The sequence below is a fragment of the Tenrec ecaudatus genome, chromosome 17 (assembly GCF_050624435.1).
Source record: "Tenrec ecaudatus isolate mTenEca1 chromosome 17, mTenEca1.hap1, whole genome shotgun sequence".
In the NCBI taxonomy this organism is placed as follows: Eukaryota; Metazoa; Chordata; class Mammalia; order Afrosoricida; family Tenrecidae; genus Tenrec; species Tenrec ecaudatus.
Window position 1 is genome coordinate 24,789,837 of NC_134546.1, and position 15,431 is coordinate 24,805,267.

Below are 15,431 nucleotides of genomic sequence, written 5' to 3' on the forward strand. Positions count from 1 at the left end.
CATTTTGAATGCTTCCTATCAGCAGCATCCTCACGGTAATGCTAAGAATCCAGCAATAGTATTGCGTTGTTCTTTGCCTTCTACAGATGAGACGGTTCACAGCGATGGGCGTGCAAGAGTGGGTGCAGCAGCTCGGGCGGCTTCATGGTCACATGCAAGCTTTAACAAGAGGTTTGAATGTTGTGTAAGGCAGTGAGGGAGGGCCAGGGAGCTAACATGAGGCTGGATTGGAATTCACAGTTGAGGCTGGAAAGCAGAGAGAAAGGCTCAGCCCTCAGAAGAAGAGACCCAGTTGACTTGGATCGGGCATGTAAGATGATGAAGGAAACTTTGATGGACTGACTCCTCGAGGCCTTTCTGTAGAGAGACAGTTTTGGACTTGGGCTTGGTCGTTTCCATGCTGGCAAACCAATAAGGAAAAGATGGCATGCCGCACGTACTTGCTCATGTAGTCTCTGTCACAATGTTTCTTGGACTTGATTTGTAAACATTTTGAAAGGCAAAGTTCTATTTTATTACCATCAGCTCCCCCTAAACTGAATTCTGCCAAATGCATTTAATTCTTAATTATCACTTGGAGGTCACGGTACGCTCTTCGTCCCCTAGAGTTGGTCTGTTGGCCGCATTTCCCCATTGCTTGTCACAAAAACAGCACACGTGTATTTGGGGCCTGTTGAAGCAGAGGGAGAGAACACAGGACCTGGCCAATGAAAGGCAGCCTCTGGCCGTCAACGAAGAAGATGGGAATGAAAGCTCCGGAGAAATCCGCACCTCTGAGGACAAAGCAGAGGTTTGTCCAAAAGTCTGGTGGTCACTTGGCAAAGAGGTATCTCTTTGATGAGCACTTTCTTGCTAATGAAAACAGAGGCGCAGATCAGGGTGGAGCCTGGTGTTGATAGCGGGGGAAAATGAGCCTGCAAGTTGGCCACTGGTTGACTAGTTGGAGCAGCACTGGCGTTTAGGGTCTGAGTGGTTGCCACTTGCTTATCAGAAACCCTTTGTGGTGAGCACAGATCGGAACTCACCAGCGCAGTCTCTCGTGATGTCATGTGAATACGGTCTAGTCTTGATCAAGGTCATCTGCAGGTTTGAAGACCACATCGTCCAGGAAACTCGGAACTTCTGGCAGCTACATCTACTGTTTGCATATACCACGGCCAAAAAGACGTGACCAGGCTTTCCACGTGGTTTCACCATCGGAGTAGACCCTCCGTGGCAATAAAGAGATGAAAACATTGAGAAAATAACCAACGGCGGCAGTCGAGGGGGTCATTTCAGTTGGAAAACATTTCCTGAGGAAAAGTAAATGTTTTCTCGGAGAGCTTAACATTCTGGCTACTAAGACGTTTCCGTCAAAACATTTTATTGACATGTAAAATGTTTTCAATTACTTCCCGTGCCAGCATGATCATCGCATACTAATCAAGGTGTATGGCACGCCTGTGTCCATCATTAATCTCTGGTGTGTGTCAGCTCGTGTTTGCTTTGTGTCTCATGTGACATGTCTTTTTTGCAGATATTGATGAATGTGTAAACAACACTATTTGTGACAGTCACGGGTTTTGTGACAATACGGCTGGCTCCTTCCGCTGTCTCTGTTATCAGGGCTTTCAAGCCCCACAGGATGGGCAAGGGTGTGTGGGTGAGTGTTTGGATTTCTTTCCCAAATGTTTCACCTTCTCCCTCCAGAGAAGAAATCCCAGCGATCAACAGGAGCGAGACACGTGGGCAGAATTTCACCACACTTTTATTTTAGCCTCCAGTTTGGGGGTGTGTAAAAATTACCCATGGTTTCTGAGATGGCTAGACACATTCAGAAATAACAAAGTATAACTTTAAATGTAAGCGTATTTTCAAAGGACCATCTGTTTAAACTTTTAGCTGAATGTGCGGAGCTCTGCAATCCCTCCTGCACAGGAAGTAGAGTCTGGTGTGTGGTAGAAGCTTGTCTGTCTTCAAAACGCACCTTCGTAGGCAGGGCATTTAAAGAAAAGTGTTGGCAAGAATTTCAGTCTCCAGGAATGACATCCGTAAAATGATGCTTTGGCCCGTGCAGCCCTATTTCTCCGTCTGTCCCCGGGTGGAAGGGCGGGCAGGAATCCTGGGTGCCGTCAGGTGTGTTGGCGTATGCGCTCCCACACATTCTCATAGAGAAGCGGGTTTCAGCCTTTTCTCCTCGGGTTCAGATCAGCTGCAGTGATTGCTCCCAATCAAATTCATGATGAAAATTGTTTGCCATCGGGACCATTAAATGGGGAGGAGAAAGATTATTACCATATATACTTGAGTATAAGCTGACCCAAATATCGGCCGAGGCACCTAATTTTACCACAAAAACGGCATTAAAAATGTGCTGGAAAACCCGGCTTGTACAACGAAAAGAACCATTCACTTACCATTCTGTTTCAGCTGGAAACAAGCTATCCAGAGTTCTAATAACATTATCACTTGAATGGTAGTGACTATTAATGGGAGTACGTATTAAGTTTAATTAATTCTCTCCCCCAAACGAAAGTTATGTACAAAGCTGCAATGTGGTTTTGAACCTAAGCCTCTGCCATCCAGAAACACGTATGTTATTAAAAAGGTGATCATCGATATCTGTTCCTTTAAAGTATCCTTGTTGTGAATTACTGTCTCCCCATGAGAAGGGTCTGTTCCTCTCTGAAAGCATGCTGCTGTGCATTGAAAGGGAACGGCTTTGCAGTGAAGAGGAGGGACAAGGACATGCTATATATGGAAATGGTACAAATGGCTTATGGGCAAGCCATATAACCTCTCTGAGCCACAGCTCCCTACGTGCTGAACAAGTTACAGGATGGATATTGAAGGGCATGCACCCGCTGCTTTATAAGACTTCCTCCAGCTCCTCGGTCCCCTGACACATAATGGCCACGAGAAGGGTGTGTTTCGGGCTTTAGTAGACATCGCTAATATTCAGTTGTTCACAAAATCTTGCCTTTCACTTTATTTGGATTTCTGAGGGACCCCATCAAAGAATTCAATAGAGAACATATTTTCTTCCTAGTCATTTTGATTTTTGAGCAGTCGAACCTCCTCCCTGCCCCCCACCTTGTATTAAGTAATAACTGAACATTAGAAAGACAAGGTTCTGAAGTAGAAGGAGGATAGAATTCATTGCAGCTCAGTAGCTGCTACTGAGCATCAATCGGCGCTCTCAGTGCACATTGGGCTGGGCTCGGCTCGGCTCAGTGCTGAGACAAGCACAAAGAAGAAAGAGGTGCCTGTACCTGAGCAGGAGACACGGACGCATTGTGGCTCGACACCAAGTACTTTGGGCAGCTACGAGGACAGTCTCCATCAGGGTGTTCAGCGAGCCCAGAAACTGTTGGTAGCATCCCCTTTGTGACAGATGAGTCCATCACAAGAAGACGTGGCTGTTTCATGACACAGCAAAGACCATCTTAACCTTACGTTCCACCCCCCACTGTGGTCACCTGTCGATGCAACACAGATGTTAAGATTCGTCTGACATTTGCTTCATAAATTGACTACTGGAGGCCGTAGGCCCTGACCTCTGCTCACCTCCCAGCCTCATACTTCCATCTGCATCTTTTCTAGTCCAGTAACATGAGGCTGGTTTTGCTTGCTTACATTACTGTGCATTTACTTGTCTGCCATTTTCTCTTTATAAGCCTTCTGGGAATATACTCCTTACCTCTCCTCCCCTTCCAGATTCATCCCCCTTGAAGACTGTGGTTAGGTATCTGTACCTTCCAGAGGCCACCCTGATCCCTCACTCACTCTCAAGCTCCGCTGTGGCTCGTCTCCTCCTGCCGTCATACTTTTAGTCAACGTCAGTGATAGCACTTCGTTTGGAGAATCAAAACCCACTGACCCATCACAAGAGTTCCCACCCAGAGGACAGAGTAGAGCTGCCCTGTCGGCTTCTCGGACTATAACTCTTCAGGGGAGTGGACCCCTCCTCTTGCTCTCACAGTCGTTGGAGATTTAATTGTGATTTAATTATGCGCTCCCCACATGTGGGCCCCTTTCCCAAGACCCTGTTCTTCCCACGACTGATCATGTTGTTTGTCTTCTTTTTCCTCTTCCCTCTTCTTAGCACAGTGCTCGACCTATTATAGGCAGTTGATTTTTTTTAATTAAGTATTAACTTTTGACCTATCAGCTGTTGGGCCATTGGCACTACGTAGATTGTGGGTCCTGGGTTAATGATCATTTCTGACCAGGCAGATGAAAACCCGTGTTAATGTTTTAGTTTAGCACCCGTCTCATGGGAGGAGTATTGGTTATCAGTGCACTGAATTGCAGGCATTAATGGGGTTTTTCCAACAGGGCACCTATGTGCACGTCACCAGGGTACTCGGTAGACTTTCCGAGATGAGCCTTTGGCCACCTAGCTCCTCCACCAGGACCCTACGAGCCCATCAGCTCTTTCTGCCCCCTCTTTCCTTTTCATGATCTCCACTCATCCTTCACACCTTGCTCACATGCTGCTTCCCTAACCCAGGACTACACTTGAGTCCGTCCACGATGCTTCCTGCAGTTCACGCTGAGCCCCTCCCTCAGCTTGTGAACTGATCTAATTCATTTCCCCAACTTGACTGTAAGCTCAGTGAAGACAGACACTAAGCCAGCCTGAGCCCTGTGTCTGCAGAGCCCGGCTCATCCAAGTCATCACGAAAACATCCCTTGATTGAGTGTAGTCTGGTGGGAGAGAGCTGGACAACTACGTAAGTAATACAAGTCGGAAAGCAGACAGTTCCCTTTGACGTCTACCTAACATTGACCAATGTGAACTGGCAAATTCCTCAAGTCCGTTTTTCTAGTCTACATGAGAACTGTCCAGGTTGATTAAATACACCACGTCTCTGCTTTATTTTATGACTCAATGTCGTTTTATAAGCGAAACTCAGCCCATGGAGTTTATGTCTGTTTATACACAAATGAAATGGAAAACTGAGATCATTGTCTAAATAAGTCAAGATAGATACACTTTTTTTGTTCAATTAACTGGGTCTAGCAGGTGAAAATGAGATTTTTTTCTCCTTCCTGCATGATTTGGATATGCGAGATCTCGCTTAACTTTGTATGAACCGTCTCAGAGTGTGCTTATGAAAGCTGACATTTGTACATATTTAATACATAAAATGTCTGAATATTTTAGCTGTTAAGTCATGAACTGACTGGCTCAACTGTACACTCATTAATAATGTTCCTCAGGAGGAGAAAGGGGAAAAGGTAGTATTCGACAAGGTCAAGCATAAAATCAACATTGCTGTAGAGGAGAGTTCTCGGATAATTTTGAATGAAACACACACTCATTATTGAAAGTCTTGGACTGTATTTTCATTATATTTAAACATAGGAGACAATAGTTTTAAATAAATGAGAAGTGTCAACAGAATTTTTTAAAGGATAATGAAATCAATACTTATTGGACCAATTGGTTTCATGTGTATGGCCAATACAGCATCATTAGCATTTATAGGCTTCTTTCCTTCGTTGCTTAAAGGTATACACAACCTGACTTCAGATTGTTAAAATTATGGACATTCTGGCTTCCGAAGAACTGTGTTCTCAGACATTTAAGTAGATTTTTTTTAATGTTTTAAGGGAATATAAAGGATTCTGTGGGTTCCGAATTAATGGTGTTTCTTATTTTCTCTGAACTCAAAACTGAGAGGAGAATATTGGGTCATTTTAGATTTCCTTATGTCAACAAGTCAGAGAATACAAAAACAGAAGGTCAAAGGGTGCAGAACAGTGCCCGTGAAACCATCGTGTGGTGCGCCTCAAACTGGAGTAACTCACATCTGTCATGGTCTTTTCATACAAACCAAATGGTAGCAGGATCTGTCAGAGTCCCTTCCCTGAGAGGGCAGAAGGGTTTTGCTTGCTCAGTGGGGACCCCCACGTCCCCAGCAGACATGGACAGCTGGTACAGTTAGTAAAATAAAGAGCTGTCAGGAACAAGGCACGCATCTAAATGGATCCATGCTCCGTTTTCCAGATGTGAACGAATGTGAACTGCTCAGTGGCGTGTGTGGCGAAGCCTTCTGTGAAAACGTGGAGGGGTCCTTTCTGTGTGTGTGCGCGGATGAAAACCAGGAGTACAGCCCCATGACTGGGCAGTGTCGCGCCCGGGCCTCCGAAGGTAAGTCACAACAGTGCTTTGTTGGGCATGGAGGTTGTGTTGGGCATGGGGGCTTGGACAGCCACCGCCTTGAACTCAGCACTCTAGGGGGAGGTTAAAAACGATGTACATATCTCCAAACGCTCTGGCACCCTGTTAGCAGATGCTCCCAGGCTATTTCCATGCCTGCTTTTACCACTGGAATGCAGATCGCTCTGGACCAGCTCGCTCATGTGCTTTCCAGCCCAGAGACGCAGGAGTAGATTGAAGGATCCAAGGTGGTGAGGACGTTTGCTGGGGAGGACTTAAAATCAGAGCGCTGTACAGCTCAGGGTGGAATACGGCATCTTCTCATTAAATGGCATAGTCCGCCTTTCTCGGCCCTTGGAGAAAACGACCTTGACAGTTCTCTAAATTAAAAGCAACCCACAGGCCTCTCGGGATCCACAAAGACGCCTACGTGGAATTCCGAAGGTGTATTTTCCAGAATTTGGCCCCCAAAGGAACCGTGTTTACACTTGTTTAAAACTTGATTTAGGCTGTGTCGTCATGGCACGGATTGAAAGGGAGGGCTGACTGTCTTCCAGATCAATTAATCAACATCCAGACCCCCTTTCACTCGGTGCCAGGTAGCTGGAGCAAGGTTGTATTTTAAGGAAAGCAAAAGACCAAATGGCCCTTTCGGAGCCAAATAAAATGAAACAGAACATTTTTCTTTCGTGTTCAATCTCAGTCGATTTCGCTCCGGGCTGATGTAATAACTTTCAGGACCCCCCGAGAGGGTAGGTGACAAATGTAAAGTAACTGTCCTTGTAAGGAATAGTGAGTCACTCGTAAACAGATTTCCATCCACACACAGTTTTGTTCTCAAGCATTAAATCGACACGTGTGCAGGGGTGGGGCTGCCAGCTTAAAGGGCCCCAGTCCCTCTGAAGCTCCATCCATGGGGAGGGGCATGGCGGGGAGGTGGAACTCACTGCTTAAAAGACACTGAGCTGCTCGTAAGGGTGATGGGAAACTTTGGAAAGAGAGGACGGTGACCCTTGGACACCTTGATAAACATAATTTAGGTTACCAACGTGCACACACGGAGAATGTGGAAAAGGCAAACGGGTTGTGATATATATGGTGGGGGGCGTGGACTTCAAAATGGCCTTCTGCGGAAATGCCTTAATTCCCTTTTTCCATGAACTCTTTGAACTACCCCCCCCTCCCTTAGATGCACAACAATAGAATAAAATGCAGGAGTCGAGCTAGGGAAAACACAAACCTGTGTTTAGGGGAGCATGGGGAAGATATACCTCTATGTCCATTGACAACCATTGCAACTCATCTGCCACCGAGAAAAGACTGCATCGTATTTCTACCTCTGACAGCAGAAAACAAACAAAACCCTGGGCGGTCAACAGTTGCTAAGTCATTGTCTGTTACTTATTTGCCTTTGGTTCCGTGGAGCAGTGCTTTGTGAAGGACAATGCTATTCAGCGTAAAGTAACCCACGTAGAACCAGTCACAGTCGTTTAGTAGACTCAATAAACATAAGGTTTACCCAATCTTCGGACTCAGAGCAACCCTATCACACACACTCTGGATCGTTCCAGGAGCAGCCAGCCATGTCTTTCCTCCACGGAGCGGCTGGTGGGTGTGAAACACTGGCCTTGGGGTTGGAAGCCTAGTGCGCCACCAGATCCTGAAGATGAGGTGGCCGTGATACATCCATGCAATACTGTGCCAAGTGGAAAGAACCCCGGAGGACAGTTCCCGGGTTCTAAGTGTTGACAGGACGGCGGAGAGGCAGGAGGGCAGGAGATAGAACAGGGACCATTGCTGTGCGTGGTGGAGATGTGAACTCTTTCCTGCATTACTTTTAAGGGGAAACCCGGGTTCTGGTCTGCTAACCACTTTCTTCCTGTATAAACCTGGATGCGTCGCTGAACATTGAGAGTTTTGGATTTCTCACCTTTAAGATGAGAGATTTATGTTCACCTTCTATTTGTGCATTCAGTTTGTCCTAGAAGCAACACTACATTTCACACTCACATGTATATATCATTGAGTTAGAGCTTGTTGTGACTACACGGAGCTCCGGTGGTGGTGCCATCGTTACGCGTTGGGCTTCAAACCGCATGGTCAGCAGTTCGGAGCCACCACCAGCTCCTCGGGAGAAAGACTGGCCTTTCTACTCCCATAAACAGTTGCCATCTTAGAAACTCCAGGGGCTCGCTGTGAGTCAGCATGGACTCTCGTGTGACAGGGACATAGGCACGCGAGAGAACCAGCACAGGTCACTCTGGGTGGTGTGCGCCTTAGCCCGTGTGTGGGGGGTGTGGATTGCCAGGGACCTTCCAGGTGCACCAGCCACCGGCCCTGCGGCTTCTCACATGGAGAGGACATCAATTAGTCCAGCAAGTGGGCCAGTTAAAAGAGCCCGTACCACATTCCAGGCAAACAATTTGCTGTTGCCCCAAATAAAATGTTCTGTACCAAATATACTAGCAGTGCGTTTTCAACTAGGATTCAAATGAATTTCAGACTCTATTTCACATCCAGACCCTCTTAAAGGTCTGGTGCTATGAGATGCCACGGAGCTGATTTTGATTCATGACCACTCCGAGGTTTTCACAGCAGTGACATTTTGGAAGTGGATTGTCAGTCTTCTCTCTCAAGGTGCCTCTGGGTGTTTGAAGCACCAGCTTTTGGGCTACTGAAGGCCTTAATCATCATTTGTGCCACCCACATGCTTCATAAATGTGTGGGTGTATCTATAGTTATTGTACATATAGTGTGTATAGTTATTGTATATAGTTACACAATAACTATATATAGTATACACATAACTAATATATATCAGTTATACTGTATATGGTATATATGATGTATGTATACTGTATATAATATGCTATTATATACAGTGGATATAGTACAACTATATACCTAATGTATAAAATATTATAATAGGTATAATATTTATACATGTGTATACATATACATTTATAATATAATACTCATTGCAATAATAATGAGTGCTACATTAACAACTCCGGTCTCCTTACTGAAAGGCGATTTGGAGAGTAGCAGCAACATGGACTACGGCGATATTGTGCCCAGGTGTAAACCTCCCGGGCAGCCCACATCCCCCAGTGAGCAGCAGTGAACGTCCTCCGTGGTACCCTCCCGAGATCAACCTGGGCTCAGAGGTTGGAAGTGTCAGGAAGGCACATTACAGACCAGTCTGTAGACAAACTGGCTTCCTCCGCAGTTCGTGTTGCTTCCCCGGAGGCAACCACAGAGGTGCCTCACCTAGTGAGAGAGGGCCCCCGATGGCCGATAAGGTGTTGTCAAGCTCTACTATCTTAAAATGTTTATTTTTCTAACTCTGTTTTTAGGTTGTTGTTATTTTACTCGGTTTTTAGTTTTCACATACATTTTTTTTAATTCAATCCTGCTCTAATGTCTTCACTGCCTGGGCCTTGGGTCACGAATTTACATCAAAGTGTATTGCCTAAAAGCACCTGTAACCAAAATAACTCAAGACTGCCCAACACCAGACTACGCATGTCCTTTAAGAGGGCGGGGATGGGAAATCGGCTGGTGCTTTCTTTCCCCAGTGCCTGTGATAATTTCTCCGAGAAACGTTATGTGCCTGGGCATGTTGACGGAAGCAGGAAATACGCAGTCTTGTCAATGGCGGCCTTCGGGCCTGACCCAGAAACGACTGTTCTCTGCAGTGACAGAGGAGCCTCTGCGGTGGGGACGGAGTTTTCTGCTTCAAACAGAAGGTAGAATGAAGACGGCACCCTGACAAAAGGGTTAGAAAACGATACAGGCGGTGCTCTCTTCAAGAACAAAAGCAAATACTCAAAATCTGAAAGTAGAGTATGCAAATTTGCAGCATAGGATAATTGATCCCACACAAGTCACCGTCGGACCCTGATTTTAATATCGGGTTTCTCTAGCACATTTGAGAGCTTATTCAAACATCATGAGCTAGATCTCTATCTACAAGCTGCTGTCGCACTTTTCCGGCCCAGTGCCTCCATTTGCAGGTAAGGAAGCAGTGTCCCAGACAGGAGCTCTCCATGTTTCCCTGCTCGACGTACAGCTAAGAGATGGAAGAGAGGGTAACAGAGCCCAGCTCTGCCATCTCCCCACATCACTAGTCCACCAGTTAGGACCGAACACCCACGGCCCCACAATTTTCTAAGATGAAACTCACCAACCAGGGATCGCCTCCTTCCCATGTGGACCTGCAGACTTCTTAAAGGAACATCCACCCTCCTCTCCTCCCTCCATGGACCCATCTCCTGTTGAGTGGGCGCTGAAATACGGAGCCCCTGTGAACCTCTGATCGAAGCAGTGGTGATCCTCAACCTTCCTAAGGCGCGGCCCTTTCATATGGTTCCTCATATCAATGGTAACATTATTTCCCTTGCCCCTTCATCACTGTGATGTTGCTACTGTCATGAATTGGGTGACCGCAGCCTGCAGTTTTGGAAACATAAGCAGTGGCTCTGCAAGCTCCCACTGCCTCCTCCTCTTCCTCCAACGGATGTCAGCACATGACTCTTCTTGCCTCCTCCGACCCTCCTGGCTGCTCCTTTCGTCTCATTCCTGAGCCCCCCCTCCGCGCCTGCTTCCCCAGACGCCTCCTGTGGTCGCACAGTTGGTCCTGTTTTTACTCAAGATTCATCTGCTTCTATGTGCCCAACTACCACTCACATAGTGTCAACTGCCAAAGAAATGTCGTTCCTCCCGATTTCTGCCCCGAGTGCCATGTTGAGCCATTTCCAGTTGCCTGTTGGGTAACTCTTCCCGTGTGTCCTGTAGGCATAGCAAACTGAAGTGATCCTGAAACTGAAGGCCAAGTTAAGTACCATTCCTTCTTCCAGCCGTACCTACCTGGGTTCCTTTTCCAGTTTTCAACTATCGATACGCGAACTCTTGAAAGGATATTTTTATCCTTTGTCCTCAGTCAGCCGAGTGAACCTTCATACCACCTTGCCATTCTCACCCTCACCAAACCCAAACCGAACTCACTCCCATCGAGTCGGCACTGACTCATAGGACGGGGCAGAACTGCACTTGTGGGTTTCTGAGACTGTAACTCTTCACAGGAGGAGAAAGCCTCGTCTTTCTTCCATGGAGTGACTGGTGGTTTTGAACTGCTGACTGTGAGGTTAGCAGCCCAACTTGTAACCACTGTGCCACCAGAGCTCCCTCCCACCCCCCTCAGGACCCTGGAAATCACTCCCTGCTCTTCTGTTTCTTCTGGTCTAGGTCAGACCCCAGAATTCTTACCCAGCCCATTACATAGCCTACTGAGTCCCCGTCCCCTTGCCGCTTCCATCAGTTCCCGCTCCACACTGCTGCCGGACTTCAGCTTTGTGATATACATCTGATTTTAAGTCCTTCTTAGGTCTGCCAGCAGTTTCCACGTCCTACAGTAGGTGGTCCCAAACCTTTATGGTGGCAACAGGACCCTGTATCATTTGTGATCTGACCGACCATTAGAGCTCCATCCCCCACATTCACCATAATCTATAAACTCAGGAGCAAGGCCTCCTCATTGCTTCCCAAAGGTTTCCCTCTTTAACCCCCACTGCCATCTGAGCAGCCTGTACCTGCCTGGTTGCCCACACAAACCTGTAGATGTCAGCTTCTCTTACCGGCTCATCCAACTTTCTCCCAACCCCCCTGGCAGAACAAGTAGGTTCTAGCTCTTTGTACTTACAGTACTTTGCTCTTAATAGGTAACTGAGTCTGTGTCTGTATTCCAAAGTATCTGGGTCGCTGGGACCTAGCTCCCTGTCTAACACATGTTTCTGGCACATGCTAGACAGCTGGCGACTATGGGATCCAATAGTGTGCCCGTGTTCAAGGCTGTATCCCTCCGTCAGCTGCCCAGCTCATCTCCAGCCCATTCGGTAGAATGAAAACCATCATTCATCTTCCCAAAGTTACGTAAAAGGGGCAAACTTGGGCGAGGAGACTCCTATTCACACGTCATTGTAGGAGATCGCTTTCTGCTCGCTTTGGGCCAATTGCAAGTGGATCGAAAGGATGGCAAGCATTTACTTGCCTGCAAAGGGCCAAGTGGTGCCGCTCACCTGCCTGGTTCTGACAGTGGAGCTCGGGTGGCCTTCTTGCTCTCTTCCTAGAGGGACGCAGTACAGGTTTTGTGTATGTACATGGTCTTTCAAAGGCAGGAAACCACATATAATACCAGTCAACTGTTACATTTGGCAAAGTAGCTTTCTAAATGTGTTTAGCTAACCTGTAAAATAAATTAGCACTGAAAGAGTTTTTCAAAGTAATTTTCCAAGTAGGAAAAGAAACCTTTTCTAGGGGAAAAAAAATAGCAAAGTTAGTGAGACCGCAGTATTTAGAATGCAAATATTATAAAATGCCATAAAACTCCTGAGGCCTTATTGTGTTTTTGCATTAGATCTATAATAGGAATATATTTATAACTCAAGAAAATATGCTTAGGGTTTTTTGGTGGTTTTTTTTAAGGATCAAGTTTCTTGCCATATTCCAAGACAATAGCGAGACGTGTTACGAATTATGAAGCCTTGTCTTTCATTGTGTACATTTCTTATTGCAATCTACAGTATCTGAGAACAGGCTAGTGTAGTGGGAGAATTCTCCCCTTCCATACAGGAGACCTGGGCTGGATGCCCAGCCAGGGCACCTCCTGTTCAGTACCCCCCACCCCCCACCTATCTGCAGGAGCTCACCTAGTGCTCTGATGCTCACCAAGTTCCAGCAGAACGTGCAGACTGAGGTGGAGATGGAAGAAAGGACTGGCACTCTGCTTCTGAAAAAGCGGACAGTAAAAATCCCGAGGGATTACAAAAGTCCCATCTCCCGCCCATCATGGGGATGGCATAGGACTGGGAATCATTTCATGCGAACTCAGTGGCAGGTAACAAGAACAACATGTATACCGACGTAACACACAAACCAAACCAAACTCGCCGTCATTCGGTCAACGCCGCTCAGAGTGACCTGGTCGGACCGAGGTAGAGCTGCCCTGTGGGTTTCCCTGACTTTTCAGTCTTTACGTGAACAGATGGACAGATGGTCTCATCGTTCTCCTGTGGAGCTGCCGTGGGTTCTGACCGCTGACCCTGGCGGGACAGCAGCTCCATGAATAAATAGGCCACGGCCACTGCCACTGCCACTGCCACGGGGCTCCTTAAATGTGCCGTGCCCGACACCGTATGTGAGTGTCTCATCAAGACATACCAATGTTGCGTGCACTGGCAGTATTCACAGAGGCAAGCTTAAAACGACACATGTAATCCTCTTTAAAACCATAGGAGGCATTCACACTGCAGAATTAGCAATACAACTTGCAGCCTAGAATTTGCCATAAACAGGGTCAGAAGAAAACATAGTTTATATGTTCTCTTTAGAGATTTCTACACTTTAAACTTGGCCTCTCAGACGAGTGTCTATCTTACACCTGCACAGGGGGGTTTCAGGTCTCCTGCCGCTGCTGTGGAGGCTGCTGCTGTGAGAAGGCTGTCCTGTCTTTTTCCGTGGCTGTTTTTCCACCTCCATCAGCTCTTCTTGTCCTCACTGCTCTCGGCATCTCTCCCGCCCACTTCTCGTTCTCCACCGCCCTTGCCTCTGCTATTTGGGAACCCTTGCTTTTCACCAGCACCTGCCTCCCAGTCCTCGCAGGCCTTTGCCAGGATCTCCCATTGCCTCCATCACTCGCAGCCACTCACGTCTCTTCATCTCTCTGCAGCCCTGTTTCTCTCAGCCCCAGTGTGCCTCTCGTCCCTTCCCAACTCTTTAGCCAGAACAACAACAACAAAACGCCTCATCCAGCCTGACGGGTGTTTATCATCTGCCTTCTAAGGGCAAGACCCGGCGGTGAGCTCTCTGTCTAGTACCCAGGATGACCCAGGCAGAGGAGTCAGAGAGCCCCCAGCTCTGGCCCTCTCATGTCACTTGACCACACGTTAAGGCAGTTCTACCACTGATGCCCTCAGGAGTCCCTGGGTGGGCCAGACAGTTGCTGTGCTGGTTGCTCACCGGCAGCTTGCCAGCTCAAGACCCTGCAAAGGCAACTTGGCAGAAAGAGAGGGTCGTCTCACTCCAAAAAAGTAATGATTGAAAACCCCGTGGAGCCCAGTTCTGTGCTGACACGCACCGTGTCTCCAGGAGCCAGAGTCGGAATTGCATCCCTGAAGGTCACCTCTCCCCGCACCCTACTCCATTCTCCCAGACCCAACTAAGTTATCCATTTGCTCTTCCTCACTCCCCTCTGACACTTTATTTCTTGCCTTCAAAGAAAAAATAATCATGAAAGTCTTTCAATCTTTCAAAGCTCAGATTTTCAACACCACCAGGCCGCCTTCCCGTCTGGCCTTCCCCAGCCCACCACAGGGCAGTGTAGGCCAGGTGCCCCCAGCCCACCACAGGGCAGTGTAGGCCAGGTGCCCCCAGCCCACCACAGGGCAGTATAGGCCAGGTGCCCAGCATCTGGCCCCTGTGCCCGCCGCACAGCCACAGTTGACGGGCTGTTTCCCCAGTTGATAGAGCTCTTTAAGAATGAAACTGTCTGAAGACAGCTTCTTTGAAAGTATGTTTTCCTCTTGACCTTTGTCTTATAACTTCCATTTTGACCTCTCCCCTATGTTTTATCTGCAGCTGCCACCTTCAGGCCACCTTCCTTTTTCTTCGTATCCCATCACATCTCGTTATTCCTACTGCCAGCACTTCTTGTTAAAAATGTTCATGGCTTTCTCCTGAATTCCATGTGGAAAGCACACAAAACCAAAAACACACTCAGAGCCATTGAGTCGATGTCGACTCATAGCAACCATTTTAGCTAGGTTAGAACTGCCCCCTTTGAGTTTCCAAGACTGTAGCTGTTTATGGGAAGAGAAAGCCTCATCTTTGTCCCACGGAGCGGCTGGTGGTTTTGAATTGCCGACCTTGCGGATGGCAGGCCAGCACATAACCACACCGCCACCAGGGCTCCATCACCTTCTCCTCCAAGTCCGTAAGTGAGACAATGAATCATCAGACAGGCATGCGTGCCCAGGTTGCCTTTTACTGCTACTGAAAATACCGCTGGAGAATTGCTCTTCTTGAAGAAGCTTGTGACGGCATAAAACGTTAGTGCCTTTGGTAACATTTAAAGTTAAAAAAAGAGACAAGCTTTCAATCGTGCTGACAGCCTGTCTTCACGTTGCAAAGGGAAAGGGAAAGAAGTATTTAAAGCAAAATCAGGGCTATTTAATGTGCTTTATTATCTGCCTTAACAAACAAGAAACGTTCCGCGTTTTACCCCACA

General features: G+C 47.3%; 1 protein-coding gene across 10 annotated transcripts in view; it reads left to right on the forward strand.

Annotated features, from left to right (window-relative positions):
- Positions 1–15,431, forward strand: part of LTBP1 (latent transforming growth factor beta binding protein 1) — a 436,575-nt gene that overhangs the window by 382,527 nt on the left and 38,617 nt on the right. For 7 of the 10 annotated variants that reach the window (XM_075536010.1, XM_075536014.1, XM_075536008.1 and 4 more), the window contains 2 exons: positions 1,517–1,642; positions 5,996–6,139. In XM_075536010.1, the coding sequence (XP_075392125.1) occupies positions 1,517–1,642; positions 5,996–6,139 (270 nt within the window). The remainder of the gene's footprint in view (positions 1–1,516; positions 1,643–5,995; positions 6,140–15,431) is intronic. The other 3 variants (XM_075536011.1, XM_075536017.1, XM_075536018.1) reach the window with 1 other exon arrangement.